The following is a 13,280-nucleotide window of genomic DNA, read 5'->3' as shown; positions in this document are numbered from 1 at the left end:
ATAATGTGAGCTAGATGAGAATTATTAATCGTAATGCCAGAGTCTGCAGTTTCTGTCTACTAAGCCTATAATTTGCAGAATATTTTTGCATTGCACTTGCAATTTTGCAAATGAAAAAATTCACAGGTTTTAATGGTTCAAAAACTTGTTATATGACAAGAGCACAAAATTAACATATTGCATCATAGGCATAGTTGGAGTAAACTTCAGTGGTGCAGCTAAGCTGTGAGGAAAGCTCAGTTCTATAATTGACAAATTGCAAAATGACAAGCACAAAGCAGCATTATTGTCATCACTGTCAGTTGTGGACCACTATCCGTAAAAAGGACAGAGAGGGTGTAGGAGTTAACTTATATCACTGTCGTTGCAATTGCTGCTGCCTGCAAGGATCATAGATTACCTAATGTCCATTTAAACACATCGCTACACATTTACTGAAGCTCTACCTTGGTATACCTGTTGGATGTGACAAAGAGAGACAGAAAGTGGAATCACTTACATCCATCAGTAAAAGATCTACCTTGTATGTCACTGCTTTGGCTTTCATCCAGACCTTCCATTATGTTGTCACCAGAGCATGCCAAGAAAAAAACCAAGCCACCTCATTCAGTTACTGGAGGAATAAACCATTCTAATACCCTACTGAAGTCTCTGTGTTACTTGAAATGCTTGCACCTTGATTACCTTTGTTCAGTATGGCCAAATCCAGAAACACTCTCTTAAAAACCTTTATTTCAATCAAATGATCAGAAAGTAATTTCTCAGGTGCAGGAAGGTTGTGTTACTTTGGTGGTGAGACCTGGTAAAGAGACATGAAGTTGTGGCAAAAAGAAAGTCTTTCAGCTCTAAGGTTTTAAATGTTGGGACATATTAAAATGGTCTGGTCCTTAAAAGGTCTTAAAATTAGTGATATACAACCTCAGATTAACATCAACCCATGACTTACCACACAGTGTCATTATTTATTTAACAGAAACTAAGCTGACATACTGAAGCAGCGTGAAACAAAAATAGTGCACCGCTTGATTCAGTAACTTATAGAATCACCTTTAGTAGAAATAACTCCAATTGTTTGCCGTTTCACCAACAAGTTTCACATTGTTGTGCAAGCCCACTTGTATTTATAACATTGCTTTGGTTCATTAATCTTTATTGGCATTTGTTTATCCATACATCTCTTTCTAAATCCGGTTGAGGTCTGGACTTTTACTGGGCCATTGCAGCACATTTGTTCTTTTCTTTCCCAGCCATTCTATTGCAGATTTGCTGCTGTGCTCAGGATCATTGTGCTGTTGCATGACCCAATTTCAGCCAAGCTTAGCTGTCACACAGACGGTCTCACATTTGTCTCTATAATACTTTGGTCACTTGGTTATAATCTTTTTCACTGTGAAAGGATGGACTTGAAATGGTTTGGAAACAGCTTTACAACCCTTCCAAGACTGATGGCCATCAACAATTGCTTGCACAACCGAATGCTCCAAACCAGCAAATTGCCAAAACCTCTGCTTTTATAGAGGTGCTCACAGTTGATGATGATTAATCAAACAAGTACATGTGATTAGCAGCACGTGGCTTTTCTTAGTTTTACCACACACTGTTTCTGCATTTTGTCTTATCTTTTCTTAAAAAAAACAATGAAACAATATTGTATTTAACTCATTTTAGCCCTGGTAAGGAGTAGATGATTTTATGTCCTGAAACATAAACTCTTTGAATTGAAATAGGGTGCACTTTCTTTTTCACCATGGCTGTATGTATGCTATTTAAACATAATGACATTTGATGGCTAAGTTAGTTAGCAACTCACATTATGAATTTGCCGGTGCGTAGTACTGTAACATCACCCACTGATAGCTAGAACTTACTATTTACACATGTATAATATATACAGCTTCACAATTACACCTAATGTACCTACCAAGAGTGCTCAGGTCCATTCATACAACTTCTAAGTTCACCATAAATCAGACAGTATTATTTTAATCAGTGGTAAGTGAACTTTCATAAGTAATAAATAGATGGAGAGGGATTCTATCCAAGTGTGGTTTATTTAACAAAACAGTGCTTACATGACTCAACTGCAGTATTTAGCCCTAATTTCTCTCTCTCTCTTTTTTTTTTACAACTCTAGTACAAGTCTATTCACAGGACCCACCTAATAGAAACATACATTTTCAAGTGGGCCTCGATTAATTACAAAATCCTCAAGTGTCTCCAAAAATAAAAATACAGATTGATGACTGAGAGATAAATAGATAAATACACAAAAATCGAATCAAACTCAATCAGCCAATAAATAAATATAACAATAAATAACATTCAAAACATCTTTGGCCAAACTTGGGCCACCTCATTGTCCCCACAGAGTTACATTGGTGTTGGTAGATGCTTCTGCCAGTCAGAGCGCAGTGCTGACTGAATTTATCTATGGGGCTCAAAAGAACATCACTGGACATGTGGCATGAAATAGCAAGTGAAAGAACAATTATATTGAGGCACTTTAAAGGATGTTGTTGGAAACGGCAACATTTCCGTGTCTATGCGTAATCCCCGAGAGGAAATAAAATGTAAGACAAGAAACAATATTCAGCCGAAAGGAAATTGAATGACTGCTTAGCTCATGTACTTATGTTATCATATGTTCTTTCTTTCTATTTTTTTATTTTATTTTTTGAGACAATTTGGGGACTGAGCATGGTGAAGCACCAATGAAATAGAAAACAGTGAGCTGAAAAAAAAATCCCCAAAACATTAAAAATGGATAACATGGGAAGAAAGTAATGATGAAACATTTGAGCCAACAAAAAGAATATTGTTACATATTTGCTTTTTGAGTCTGTGAACAACATCAATGTGCGTTCTCTGTGGTTGCTGAGTTCGACTGAGTTTCTGACTGTTCCCCGAAAATCCCTGCCAGTGTCTTAAAGCGGGGCCCCCAGTCAGTGAGGTAATCATAGTCCTCCTCGAGGTCTATTGCGAGGGACTCAATGGAGCTTAGCGACTCAGCTACAGAGCCATCTCCTTCGTAAGCGTATGTCGCTAAGGAGTCGTACGGCGGGGCTGAGTTGTCCGTGTCATGCTCTTTCAGACGCTGGTTGATGAAGTCTCGGATGTCTGCGCTGTCCTGAGAGACAGGCGGCCTGGTACCTCTTTTCATCTCAGGCTTGACATCCCTGCGGTACAGGTTGTCTTTGACAACCTTGGGATTGCGAAGTGTCCCCATGTCAAACGCGTGCGTGTCCTCTTCTCCTCCTCCTTCATCATCGTAGTGAATCACATTATCCCGGATGTCCTCTTTGGATGACATAAGGGTTTCCTTCTTCTTCTGCCGTCTCAATCCCACGTAGAGAACTACAATAACTAGGAGAACAAATCGAAATGTTTCCATGTTAGATTTCCCAAAAATATCAGGTTATTTGTGAGAAAAGTAGAGCCTCTTAGAGGTATAGTTTTAACCATTTACAGCTCAAAATATGTGTTGATCAGAGGTATGAATTTGGATTACACAACAGTAAATGTCATTTTAAACAGGACCCCTATAGTCAAAAAAAGATGATTTTGGCATGTCTTAATTTTTACTTGGCTCTACATGAGAACAGATACTGCAGCTGAGATTGGCTGTATGGCAGAGTAGCATGCAGAGAAACTGTGGCAACTTAATTATTAAACCCTATATAAAATTTACTCGACTGGATGGACAGAAGGGTATCACCTGAGTCTCCCTCCTTCACTGAGTCCAGCTGGTTTTATGCTTAATCCTACTGAAAATATTTAATAGGATCAAGATTTATACACAGTGTGGCCCAGAGTGTTCTTTTTTTGAGTATTGTGTTTTAAAAAAATATATATAAAATGCTATTAACATGCGTACACATGAAACAAAGATGATGAGTATGCTAGCAAAGAGGATTAGTGTAGAAATGTGCTCGGCAAAGTGCAGGTAGTATGACTCTAGATGTTTAATCTCATTCCAACATAAGCCATACGTTTTGCCATGCTGTGTCATACCCACGATCAAAAGCAAGTGGTAATATAGAGCACAGGAACAACAGTTATAAGGGGTAAAAAAGAAACCCACGATCCCTGTTATCGTTGTCATTTTTTGTCTAGACATCTGACCTGCAAATCAATGCCTTCTTTTGCCTTGGCATCTCAAAGAATAAGATGTACTCACTGCAAAACATGCTTAGAAAAAAATAGCACAGAGCTGTAAACATTGTTGGAAGTGAAATTGTACCGCTGACAATATACCCAAAGCAACATTTTATTGTTTTTTCACACAAACCATCAGAGATTGCTCGAGGTGCTGCATATTTTAGACACCATAGTACCGCTGTGTTATTTTCAGCACGGTATATTTCCTACTCTCTCTTCACTCCTGTCAGTGCAATCTGTCTCTCTGTGTCTGTGTCCCCTTCTCAGCCTAGTCATTGAAAACTGCAGTAAAATGTGGGGGGTTTTTTCTCCTCTGGGCTTTTAATATACAGCTGCATCTAGGAGTAAGAGCAATGGGCAGGAAAAAGTGAAATCATTCAAATGAAATATTCCAATAAATACATTCAGACTGAAAAAAGCCCTGACTAGGTCGCCTCTTTTCAACCTCTCTGTAGCTCACTTTCTCTCTCCTTTCTTTTACTCTCAAGTTATTTTTATCTTCCTTTAAGTGGTGTTCCAGCTCCCCCCAGTGGCTCATTTGTAGACTTTCACAACAGACGGTTATTACAGGCTTTGTCATTAGATGCAGCCGATCCACATCGGTTTGGGAGACATAGCAATGCAGATGAACGCCTGGCTTGTTTAATTTCGACTCCTCGGTTTTTTTCCCCTCACAGGACAACTGGGTCATCCTTACAAATGCTGCACAGAAACTAAGTGGCTCTATGGAAATGTTCTCAGTGGGAGTGCTGATTTTCTCTGCCTCTTCCCTTCTCAGGGAAAGCATGACAGTTTGGCATCAGCCTTAGCCTTGGGGGTGGGTCGACTTGGAGCTTTGAAGACATTCTTCTCAAATGAAGTGAACACACCGACACAGCTCTACAGCACAGTGCCACAATGTGCTTTTATGTTCAATCACATATAAAACAGTGGAAGTTGGGCTGATATTTCACATGAATACATTCATGAGGGTAATGAAAAAGGATTAATGATTAGGCATAGGTGGAATTTAACAGTGGATTCTTCGTGCACCGTAAATTAGAAGGAGATAGAGAAAAGTAAATACAGCTAAATTCAAAGGGCATGGACTTCCAGTTTAAAACAAGGTCTTCTTTAACAACCGACCATCCCACGCTTATAATTCAGAAAATGATGCCATAAACCTACATTTACTTCCTCCCAGCTATGCAGATGAGCTCAGGCATTAATAGCAGAGAATTAGGAAGGAGTTTTACAACCATGACCTTGTGGGAAATGTAAAAGCTGTAGCTTCTGAAACAGCCACAGGGCAGCAAGATTGGATTTAGTTTATAGAGCCGAGCGACCCTCCCTTTAGTCTTTAACATCTCATTGAATGACAATATTCACATGGGTTTGATAATTAACTGCAGACACTCCTGGAGAAATGCCAGCCCAACTCTGACGGTCAGCTCAGCATGTTTGGAACCAGGTATTGCCAGACACAAGGGGAAGTATATCTGGAGCACATGCATCAATATTCTTTGATGCACATGCGTCTAGTCTCACAGGGTTTTCTAAAACATTACAGTTTTCTTTGGTTACATTCAGATCAGAATTTGGCTACTAAAATCGCAGGAATTAAAAAATAAATTCTCAACTTTTCAGAGCCTGCACTAAAGGAATAGTTGTAGAGTGGAAATGTCAATAGTTTGATATTTCATAAAATGTCAGCCCCTGCTTTTTTTTTTTTTCTCCCCTCAGAAGTTAGAGAAGATCAATATTTCTCCAAGTCCTGGCCTCATTATGAGATCGCCAGGCAAACAATGAAGACTCCAGACTGTCGCTGAACCCAGCCAAGAAAGAGTCCAACCCAGGAAAATTGGACGCAATGGTTTTTCATACAACTTAAACATATGCACACTGTGTGCCCTTGAGCCTCTACAGTGATAAGAAGCCATCAGACCTTTGGACGGAGCAGTTTTGCTGGACTGCCTCCAGCTGTTATGAAAAATGATGTTATATTTCCCAAAATGTCAAACTAGTTCACATTTTAATAGAGTTTATAGTACAAAGGATAAATATAGAGCAGACTAGGACTTATCCTCCTGAAATCCCATGAAATATTTTCCACAAAGAAAATGACTACTAACTATAACTGCCATAAATATAGTCATATTTCACACAGTTTGGAGTTTTCAAAAGTTTGAGAATAAAATCCGAATCTCACCGAGCAGGATGATGATACATAGAAGTATAGCAATCAGCGCTCCTGTGCTTAGACCCACACGAAGAAAGATGGCCTCTGCACTGCAAGTTAACAGTGAACCGTCCGATTCACAGCCGCATACACGGATGGTCAATGTGCCCGTGCTGCTTTTGGGTGGGTAGCCATTATCTTCAATAACCACAGGGAGGAAGTAGATCTCCTGTAAACGTCTTCGAAAGCCGCTCCGCTTTGTCACGATTCCAGCTGTGTTATCTAAAAAAGACAAGAGCTTTTTTAAAATGTCATCAAATAAACAAAAGAGCTTCAAACACAGTCATTGATTCTTTGACAACATATGTAGTCTTGGATTTAAGAGATCTTTTTTTTTTTTTATGGAAAGGCCTGAAGTAGTGCAGCAACTGCTTATTCCTTGATCTGTGCAGGCTTGAAAGTTCTGAAATATTCCTCCAAGTATAACCTCACATCAGTCAGACAATCCTCTGAGCTGAATTACAACTCTCAATGTCCAAGTTTGAGAGACGAAATTTTGCCATGTCTGATAACTCTTTATGTGTGATATCAAATCCTCTCAATTTGTTTCTCTGAGTGAGATGAGAAACTTCAATAATTTGCTTCGAGCCACACCCGAGACAGTATTCCTTGAAACACCACAAAGGGTTTTCTATCTAACTGCAGAGAGTTTGTAATTATGTATGCATGTTTTATTTATGATGTTATCTTGTTTTACAGGTAGTAGATCATTTTCTATTATAAATAATTTGGGTCCAGGCTGACTGGAAGCATTTGCAGATCTCTGTCAACACAAGTAGGATTTGGGAGAAACCAGGAATGTTAAATATTAACTTTTACGTGTTCGCTGAAGTTGACTTGCTGGCTGCACCAGTGGGGGGAGACACATGGTTTTCAGTATACTCTCTCACATCTTGATGTAATGACATCACATGTGTACAGCTGAGGCAATAACTCAGATGTACATGTTTTTGTCAAACTAAACTTAAAGCAAAATAGATTAAATTATGATTTAAAATATTGTTCTGCTAGCTTTGCATGTATTATCAAATACTCTAAGTCTATAATATACAGGCTGACTATACAGTAGCAGTTCAGACAAGTCTCACCATCGACGTGTCCGATTACTACTGAAATGTGATCGCTTTCTTTAAATCATCTGTAACAGTGTTGGCAGCATTTAAATGGAGACGTCTAATGATTTAAAAATTGTTACTATTATTTATGAATGAGTACACTTGGAGAAAAGTTAAGTACGCATTAGTGAGTGTGCATTAAGAAATGTATTTTCTCAGACAACTGGGAAATTCCTTTTATTTTTTATCTATTTAAATCAATAAATATTGATTTACTTTGTAATGTCAAATCTGATGTATCAGTTGACTTTGTAACCATTTTTTGGAAATTACTTTGGGGCTGAAAACTATTAGAACAAAGACTCCGAGAATGAAACTATGAAAAGAAACCACTGCAAGCCAAGCTGTTTTTGAGCTATGTGCAAAATTGTAAACTTCATTTTGATAGTGGCACCTCCGTGTGCGGCACCTAAAGTTTTGTGGTATGAATATTCTTGGCAACAGGGAGCCTGTCGTGAAATGTTTGTTTTTATGGTTCTGACTTCATGAACCTTTTGCAGCATGGATAAATAAAGAAATAAAAAGAAGATTGGATAAAATAATCTGAATAATTCCAGTGGGGTTACTGCTGCTTTGTTGATTACACTCCTAAAAACACACAAAGGGAACAACTTGGGATGACAGCCAAAGGTGTAAGAAATTCAACTTGAATAGAGGTCGACAGTGTATACGAGGGAGAGGGAACATGTCAGGTTAAACCTGCCTGCTTCTGTCTGCTACAGCTAGACTGTCTGACCCCTGTCAAGCCAGGTTTGTTCCAGTGACGAAGCCTAGCACTTTCTCTTGACAGGAGGTCAGGCGTTTTAGCACACCTTGCATGTTGCGCACAAGCACGATTTTGTTTGTGCACTCTCTCCCCCTGTCTTACCCAACCTGTCCGCAGAGCCTGTGGTGTTTGCATTTCCTGTCCCTACCTATCAGATCTCACTTTGTATCTGGAGAGTGTGCTTCTGAGGCTTCTGGCAGTCAGGATGCTGCAAGACACTGTGTCCAAAAGGTAAAACTGGATCAGAGGTTCGGACCAGTGCTTGTCAAGGATGGTGAATGCATTCGTTTCCCTGGCCTCATCCTGCCATGTCCCACTTTTCACTTTTCATTACCCGTCTTTCTGGTTAGACTTCAAAGGCCTCAACCGGTGCAGACTGCAGAGCTTCACATGTGATATGTGGCCTTATCACAATACAGTTTCTGACTGCATGTGTTTGGGTTATTTTTAGCACTGAGACATGCCACTCAAACCTTTCAATGAAAAGATGATCTGAAGTCTCTGTGCTTTTGGGTTTTGTTTGGAGACAGGTTTTTTGCAGGCAGCGACTGAAGAGTAATATCTCACTTGAATGTACAACCCAAGGTGATTTTTATGTCACTACCCCAGTATATTTCAGTATCATCATTACTTTCACTGTCACTTTAAAGTGTTTCAAGTGCAATTTCAATTTATCTCTGAAAAAGGTCATCTGCTTTCTAAGATTATGACCTGTTTGTCAGTATTTCATAAACTGTTAAAGCAGGAGACATGTTTCAAACTGTACTCATTGGTCAGGTATGTCAAAACAGAGAATACGTACTTCCAAAGTCTCGGATGGTAAAATTCCTGTTTTTCAGATCTTCTTTTGGTGATCTGAAGGAGAACTGTTGTCCAGCGCTTGGTAAGTCCTGGTCTTTTGCTCTGAAAGATTGTATCACCTGCAAAAAAAATAAATAAATGAATGCCACAGGTTGACAATAAAACTATTCAAATCAACTTTTTTCCTTTGCCATTTATGTGTATTAAACGTTGGGGGATTTTAAGAGGCTTGCTCTTCTCCTGCCTGTTGGTTAGTGGAAGACTGGCAAACCGCACACGCAGAAAATTGACTGAATTTGCACAGTTTGGAGGTGAAAATTATCCATCATTGAACAACGTCTAGTCGTTTTAAACTGCCTGTGTGTCAGACCTGCCACTGAATTGTTTTGCCGGACGTTTTTAGCACTTGATTGAAAACTTGTTGAAATTGCTAGATCACCTCATCACATGAAGTGATGGATTAACTTTATTCAAAACTGCTGGAGCTTGTGCAATGGTCATGGAAAGAGGCCAGCTATTTTAAATTGCATTTCTTTTATAGTGCATCTGCTTTAGGCATAGACAAATGCAGGAAAAAGACACAGTTTGATCAGTCCGACACCGACTGTTACGTACTACTGCACCTCAGCAAACTGGATCACTTACATGTGAAATAGAGTTTACTAATAGAACACCATGACAGCCACTATCCCCTCTGCACTTTCCTGTTAGACATAGACTGCTGATTTAGCCACCTCTGTGCCAGGCGGCTGACTGCTTTCTACTTTCTTTTGTTCCCCAAACATTTCAGAGATATGTCTGGAAATGGCCTTGCTGCCAATCCAGCTGTGCAATCAAGCTGCTCTTCACTTACTGGATTTAACCTGCGGGAGACCCAGTGCCCTGGTGCTGGCTCCCCCACCTGCAGGAGCCACGACTCGGCCCCACTGCCCTGCTACCCTGGCTGCGTTGTGTCTGAGGTTTTCCCTTCTCAGTATCTAAATGAAATTCCCTCCAGGGGAGTAAACTTGACACTAGGTGTGATGAGCACTCTGCTGAGGTCCTCGCTGCAGATGTACAGTTTGCACTATTGAACCCCTGCAACCAAATTAGCTTTTTTATGAATAAATGAAGCTACAAACAGACCCATCTTTTTTCAATAAATATAGGCAATTTTGTCTAATGGCCATCAAAAGACTGGGAAATCGTGTTTTGCAGTGTATTCCAAAGGAAAATGACTTAAACTATATCACATAAAACCTTCAACTTTGAATTATGTAGGTGTACTGTGATTGGTCCAGAAATATGGGCAGGTTGTCTAATGAATTGCAAGAAGAGAACCCAAATGGAAACTCCAAAACAGACTACATAACAAAAGACGGGCCTTTTATTGTGGCTGATTCAAAGTCCACCAGAAAAATGTAAAACTGAATCCAAAGTAGGCAGAGAACACAGTGTAAGTTTAAACAGACACTGCAAGAAAGAGTGAAGGGAAGCCATGAAAGTCATGGTCATGGAAGTGAAGACAGCTGGGGCAATCGACACAGGTGTAGACAATCAAGAAAATGAGACAGGGGAGGAAGTAAAACTAAGCACAGCCAAAGTAAAACAAGAACTAAATCCACAGATAACTGCTACACTGAACAAAAGCAACATTAAGGAAAATGAGCACAAATAGAAGACAACAGAAACATTAACTAGAGCATGAACACAATATGAACGAAAACCTAAAAATGCTGATGTGCAAAAAGTTCAATTATGCAAGAGCGAAAAACAAAAGCAAACTGAGAACGCAAACTCAACAAAACCATATACATATACACGCACACTTCCGGCTCCCTACTCTCTGCAGAGAGGTCAGGTGGAAAAACAGGGAAAATCTAAACCTATATGCGACAGAGGAAATATAAAAAATCTTCACAAGTAGCTCCACTTGACCTGCTGCTGGGCATCCAACACAAAGCACAGTAATGTGGTACATGTAGAGAGAAAATTAAGAAGTTGAAACAGGATTACAAGAAAATATCAAAAGTAAAAGGTGACTTTGCATTACCAACCATTGGCCAGGTATTACATCATTCCAGATTTCACTATTAGAGATGCAAGAGCAAATAGGGGGGGAGGCTAGGAAGGTATGTCGTTCCCAGGAGACCTCCCTTGTGGATACTTATCCCCAAGTAAAGGATGAAAGAGGTTACGGTCTTTTAGCATCAATTGAATTTTAAAATGCATAAAACCTTAGTAAAATAGCCTGTATTAAATGTTGGCAAGTATGCCTCCATCAGCTTTGGCTACACAAAATCTCGCTCTTATTTAAAATGTGTTTTAGTGCACCACTATCCCTCTTCTTTACCTATCAAGGACCACAGTATCTACTACTACTGTAAATCCATGTCACGCAGTATTAACTGACAATTAGCTTCACTGCTGAAACATCAGAACCTCGTATCACCTATTTAAAACAGCATTTATTATATTTTTCACAAACAGAAAATTAATTATAATCTGTCAAGTGTAAATCCACCTTACCTTGCTCTCAAAAATGCTTCACCTCTCCTCTTGATCACAAGTAGAGCTGTTGCTGCAGTAACCGCTTATTATTAATCCTTTATTTATCCAGGTAAAAAATCTCATTGAGATTAAAAATCTCATTTCCAAGAGAGACCTGGCATCATGGCAACAAAAGTCACATACCACATAGGTATATAACATTTAAAACAAATACAATATCCCATACAAACATGTGTAGAATATACCGGGCTCTATTATATATATTTTAATGGTTTTTAAGTGTATCCTGCTTCTGCACTTTTGCATACAGCAAGATGAGGGTGTCAACTAAATGCTGTAAATGCAAATGTAATTGTTCCAGCGAATCAGTGTGATTCATTAGGTCACTGTTTTAATATAGCATTATCAAAAACAAAGTAAATATAACAGAAGGAACACACTGTAGCGCCAGCTGCGCTAATATGTAGGAAGTCATTTGTTTTATATTCCCTTTATGGTTGCTTTTCTCATTTCACACTTGACCAGTTGACTCTGAGTACAGTAAATTATGGGATGTGGAAACGACCTGCTGTCTAACTTTGCCACAACCCTGATCTTCTTTATATGCAAAACTCAGTTGAAGGTTTCAGGCCACTCTCCCCCCTGCTTTCTCCACACACTTACATAAAAACAATCAGTTGCTTTTCCTGCTTGCTTGGTTTCATCCAAGTTACCAATCATTTTGAATTGGATGTTGTGCAGCAGCACGAGACACTCTGAAACAAGCTGTTTTTACATGTTTTTAGCCGTGTGAGTGCAGACAAGGGGAACATATGATGGATTTTACAAGAGAGGCTCTGCGGTTCTTTTTTGTTAAATCTTCCAGCTGTGCTGTGCAAAACACCTGGAAGGATCATGCTGTGGAAGAAAAAGCATGCTCCGGATTTGAGGAAAAAGAAGCTCCAGAGAAATAGAAGTGCCAATTCAGGGTCACTGGAGCCTTTCCCAGCTGTCATAGGGCGAGAGGCGAGGTATGCCCCGGACAGGTCGCCAATCTATCACAGGGCTAACAGAGAGACGAGGATAACCATTCGGAACTATGTTCGAATTAAAATCACAAATTAACCTAACATGCATGTGTTTGGACTGTGTCGGGAAGTTAGAGTACACAGAGGGAACCCATCCAAACATAGCGAGAACATGCAAAGTCCACACAGAAAGGCTCCGAGGTGGATTCAAACTCAGTGAAGCAGTAATACTATACACCACGATACCATGCCACCCACGGAGATGCGATGTTGTGTTTTATATACAGGACACTTCTTGCATGATGTGACCAGTTCACCTGAATATATGAATGCCTTGATATTATTTCAACTTGTTTACTTTCTTTACCTCCCTAATACATTTGCACATGTATAACAGGTCTATATAGAAAAATAATAAATAAATAAAAATCGTAATCTTAATCTTGTTAAATAAAGGAATTTCAAAACAAAAAAAACCCCAAAACAACAGACCGAGCAAAATAAAAAGCTGATTCTATCGGTTCATCTGAAGCAGAATCAAAGCAGTCATATAATTGAACATAATGACCTCCTAATCCTTAAAGCTAGGGGCACAACCTCAGGAAAGAGAAACTATGCTCAGGGCACCAGATAGCCACTCATATCTGCACATTTATACACTCTCCTTAAACCTCCCATAAGCCACCCGCAAGTCCACAGCCGCTAGCCTGAAAACCTTTTAAAGG

At 39.4% G+C, this 13,280-nt stretch overlaps 1 protein-coding gene across 1 annotated transcript in view; it reads right to left on the bottom strand.

Annotated features, from left to right (window-relative positions):
* Positions 1-2,734: 2,734 nt before the first annotated feature.
* The window catches only part of LOC146625383 (cadherin-12-like), a 65,162-nt gene continuing 54,616 nt past the window's right edge, over positions 2,735-13,280 (bottom strand). The window contains exons 9-11 of the mRNA XM_085362031.1: positions 9,060-9,177; positions 6,347-6,598; positions 2,735-3,363 (exon numbers count right to left, since the gene is read on the bottom strand). Coding sequence (XP_085218157.1) covers positions 2,852-3,363; positions 6,347-6,598; positions 9,060-9,177 — 882 coding nt within the window. The 3' untranslated portion in view covers positions 2,735-2,851. The remainder of the gene's footprint in view (positions 3,364-6,346; positions 6,599-9,059; positions 9,178-13,280) is intronic.

The sequence above is a fragment of the Diplotaxodon limnothrissa genome, linkage group LG9 (genome assembly GCF_057381915.1).
Source record: "Diplotaxodon limnothrissa isolate DT_005_m linkage group LG9, D_limnothrissa_male_GT1.1, whole genome shotgun sequence".
In the NCBI taxonomy this organism is placed as follows: Eukaryota; Metazoa; Chordata; class Actinopteri; order Cichliformes; family Cichlidae; genus Diplotaxodon; species Diplotaxodon limnothrissa.
Note: the sequence above shows the minus strand (reverse complement) of the source record. Positions and strands in the feature narration are given on the sequence as shown.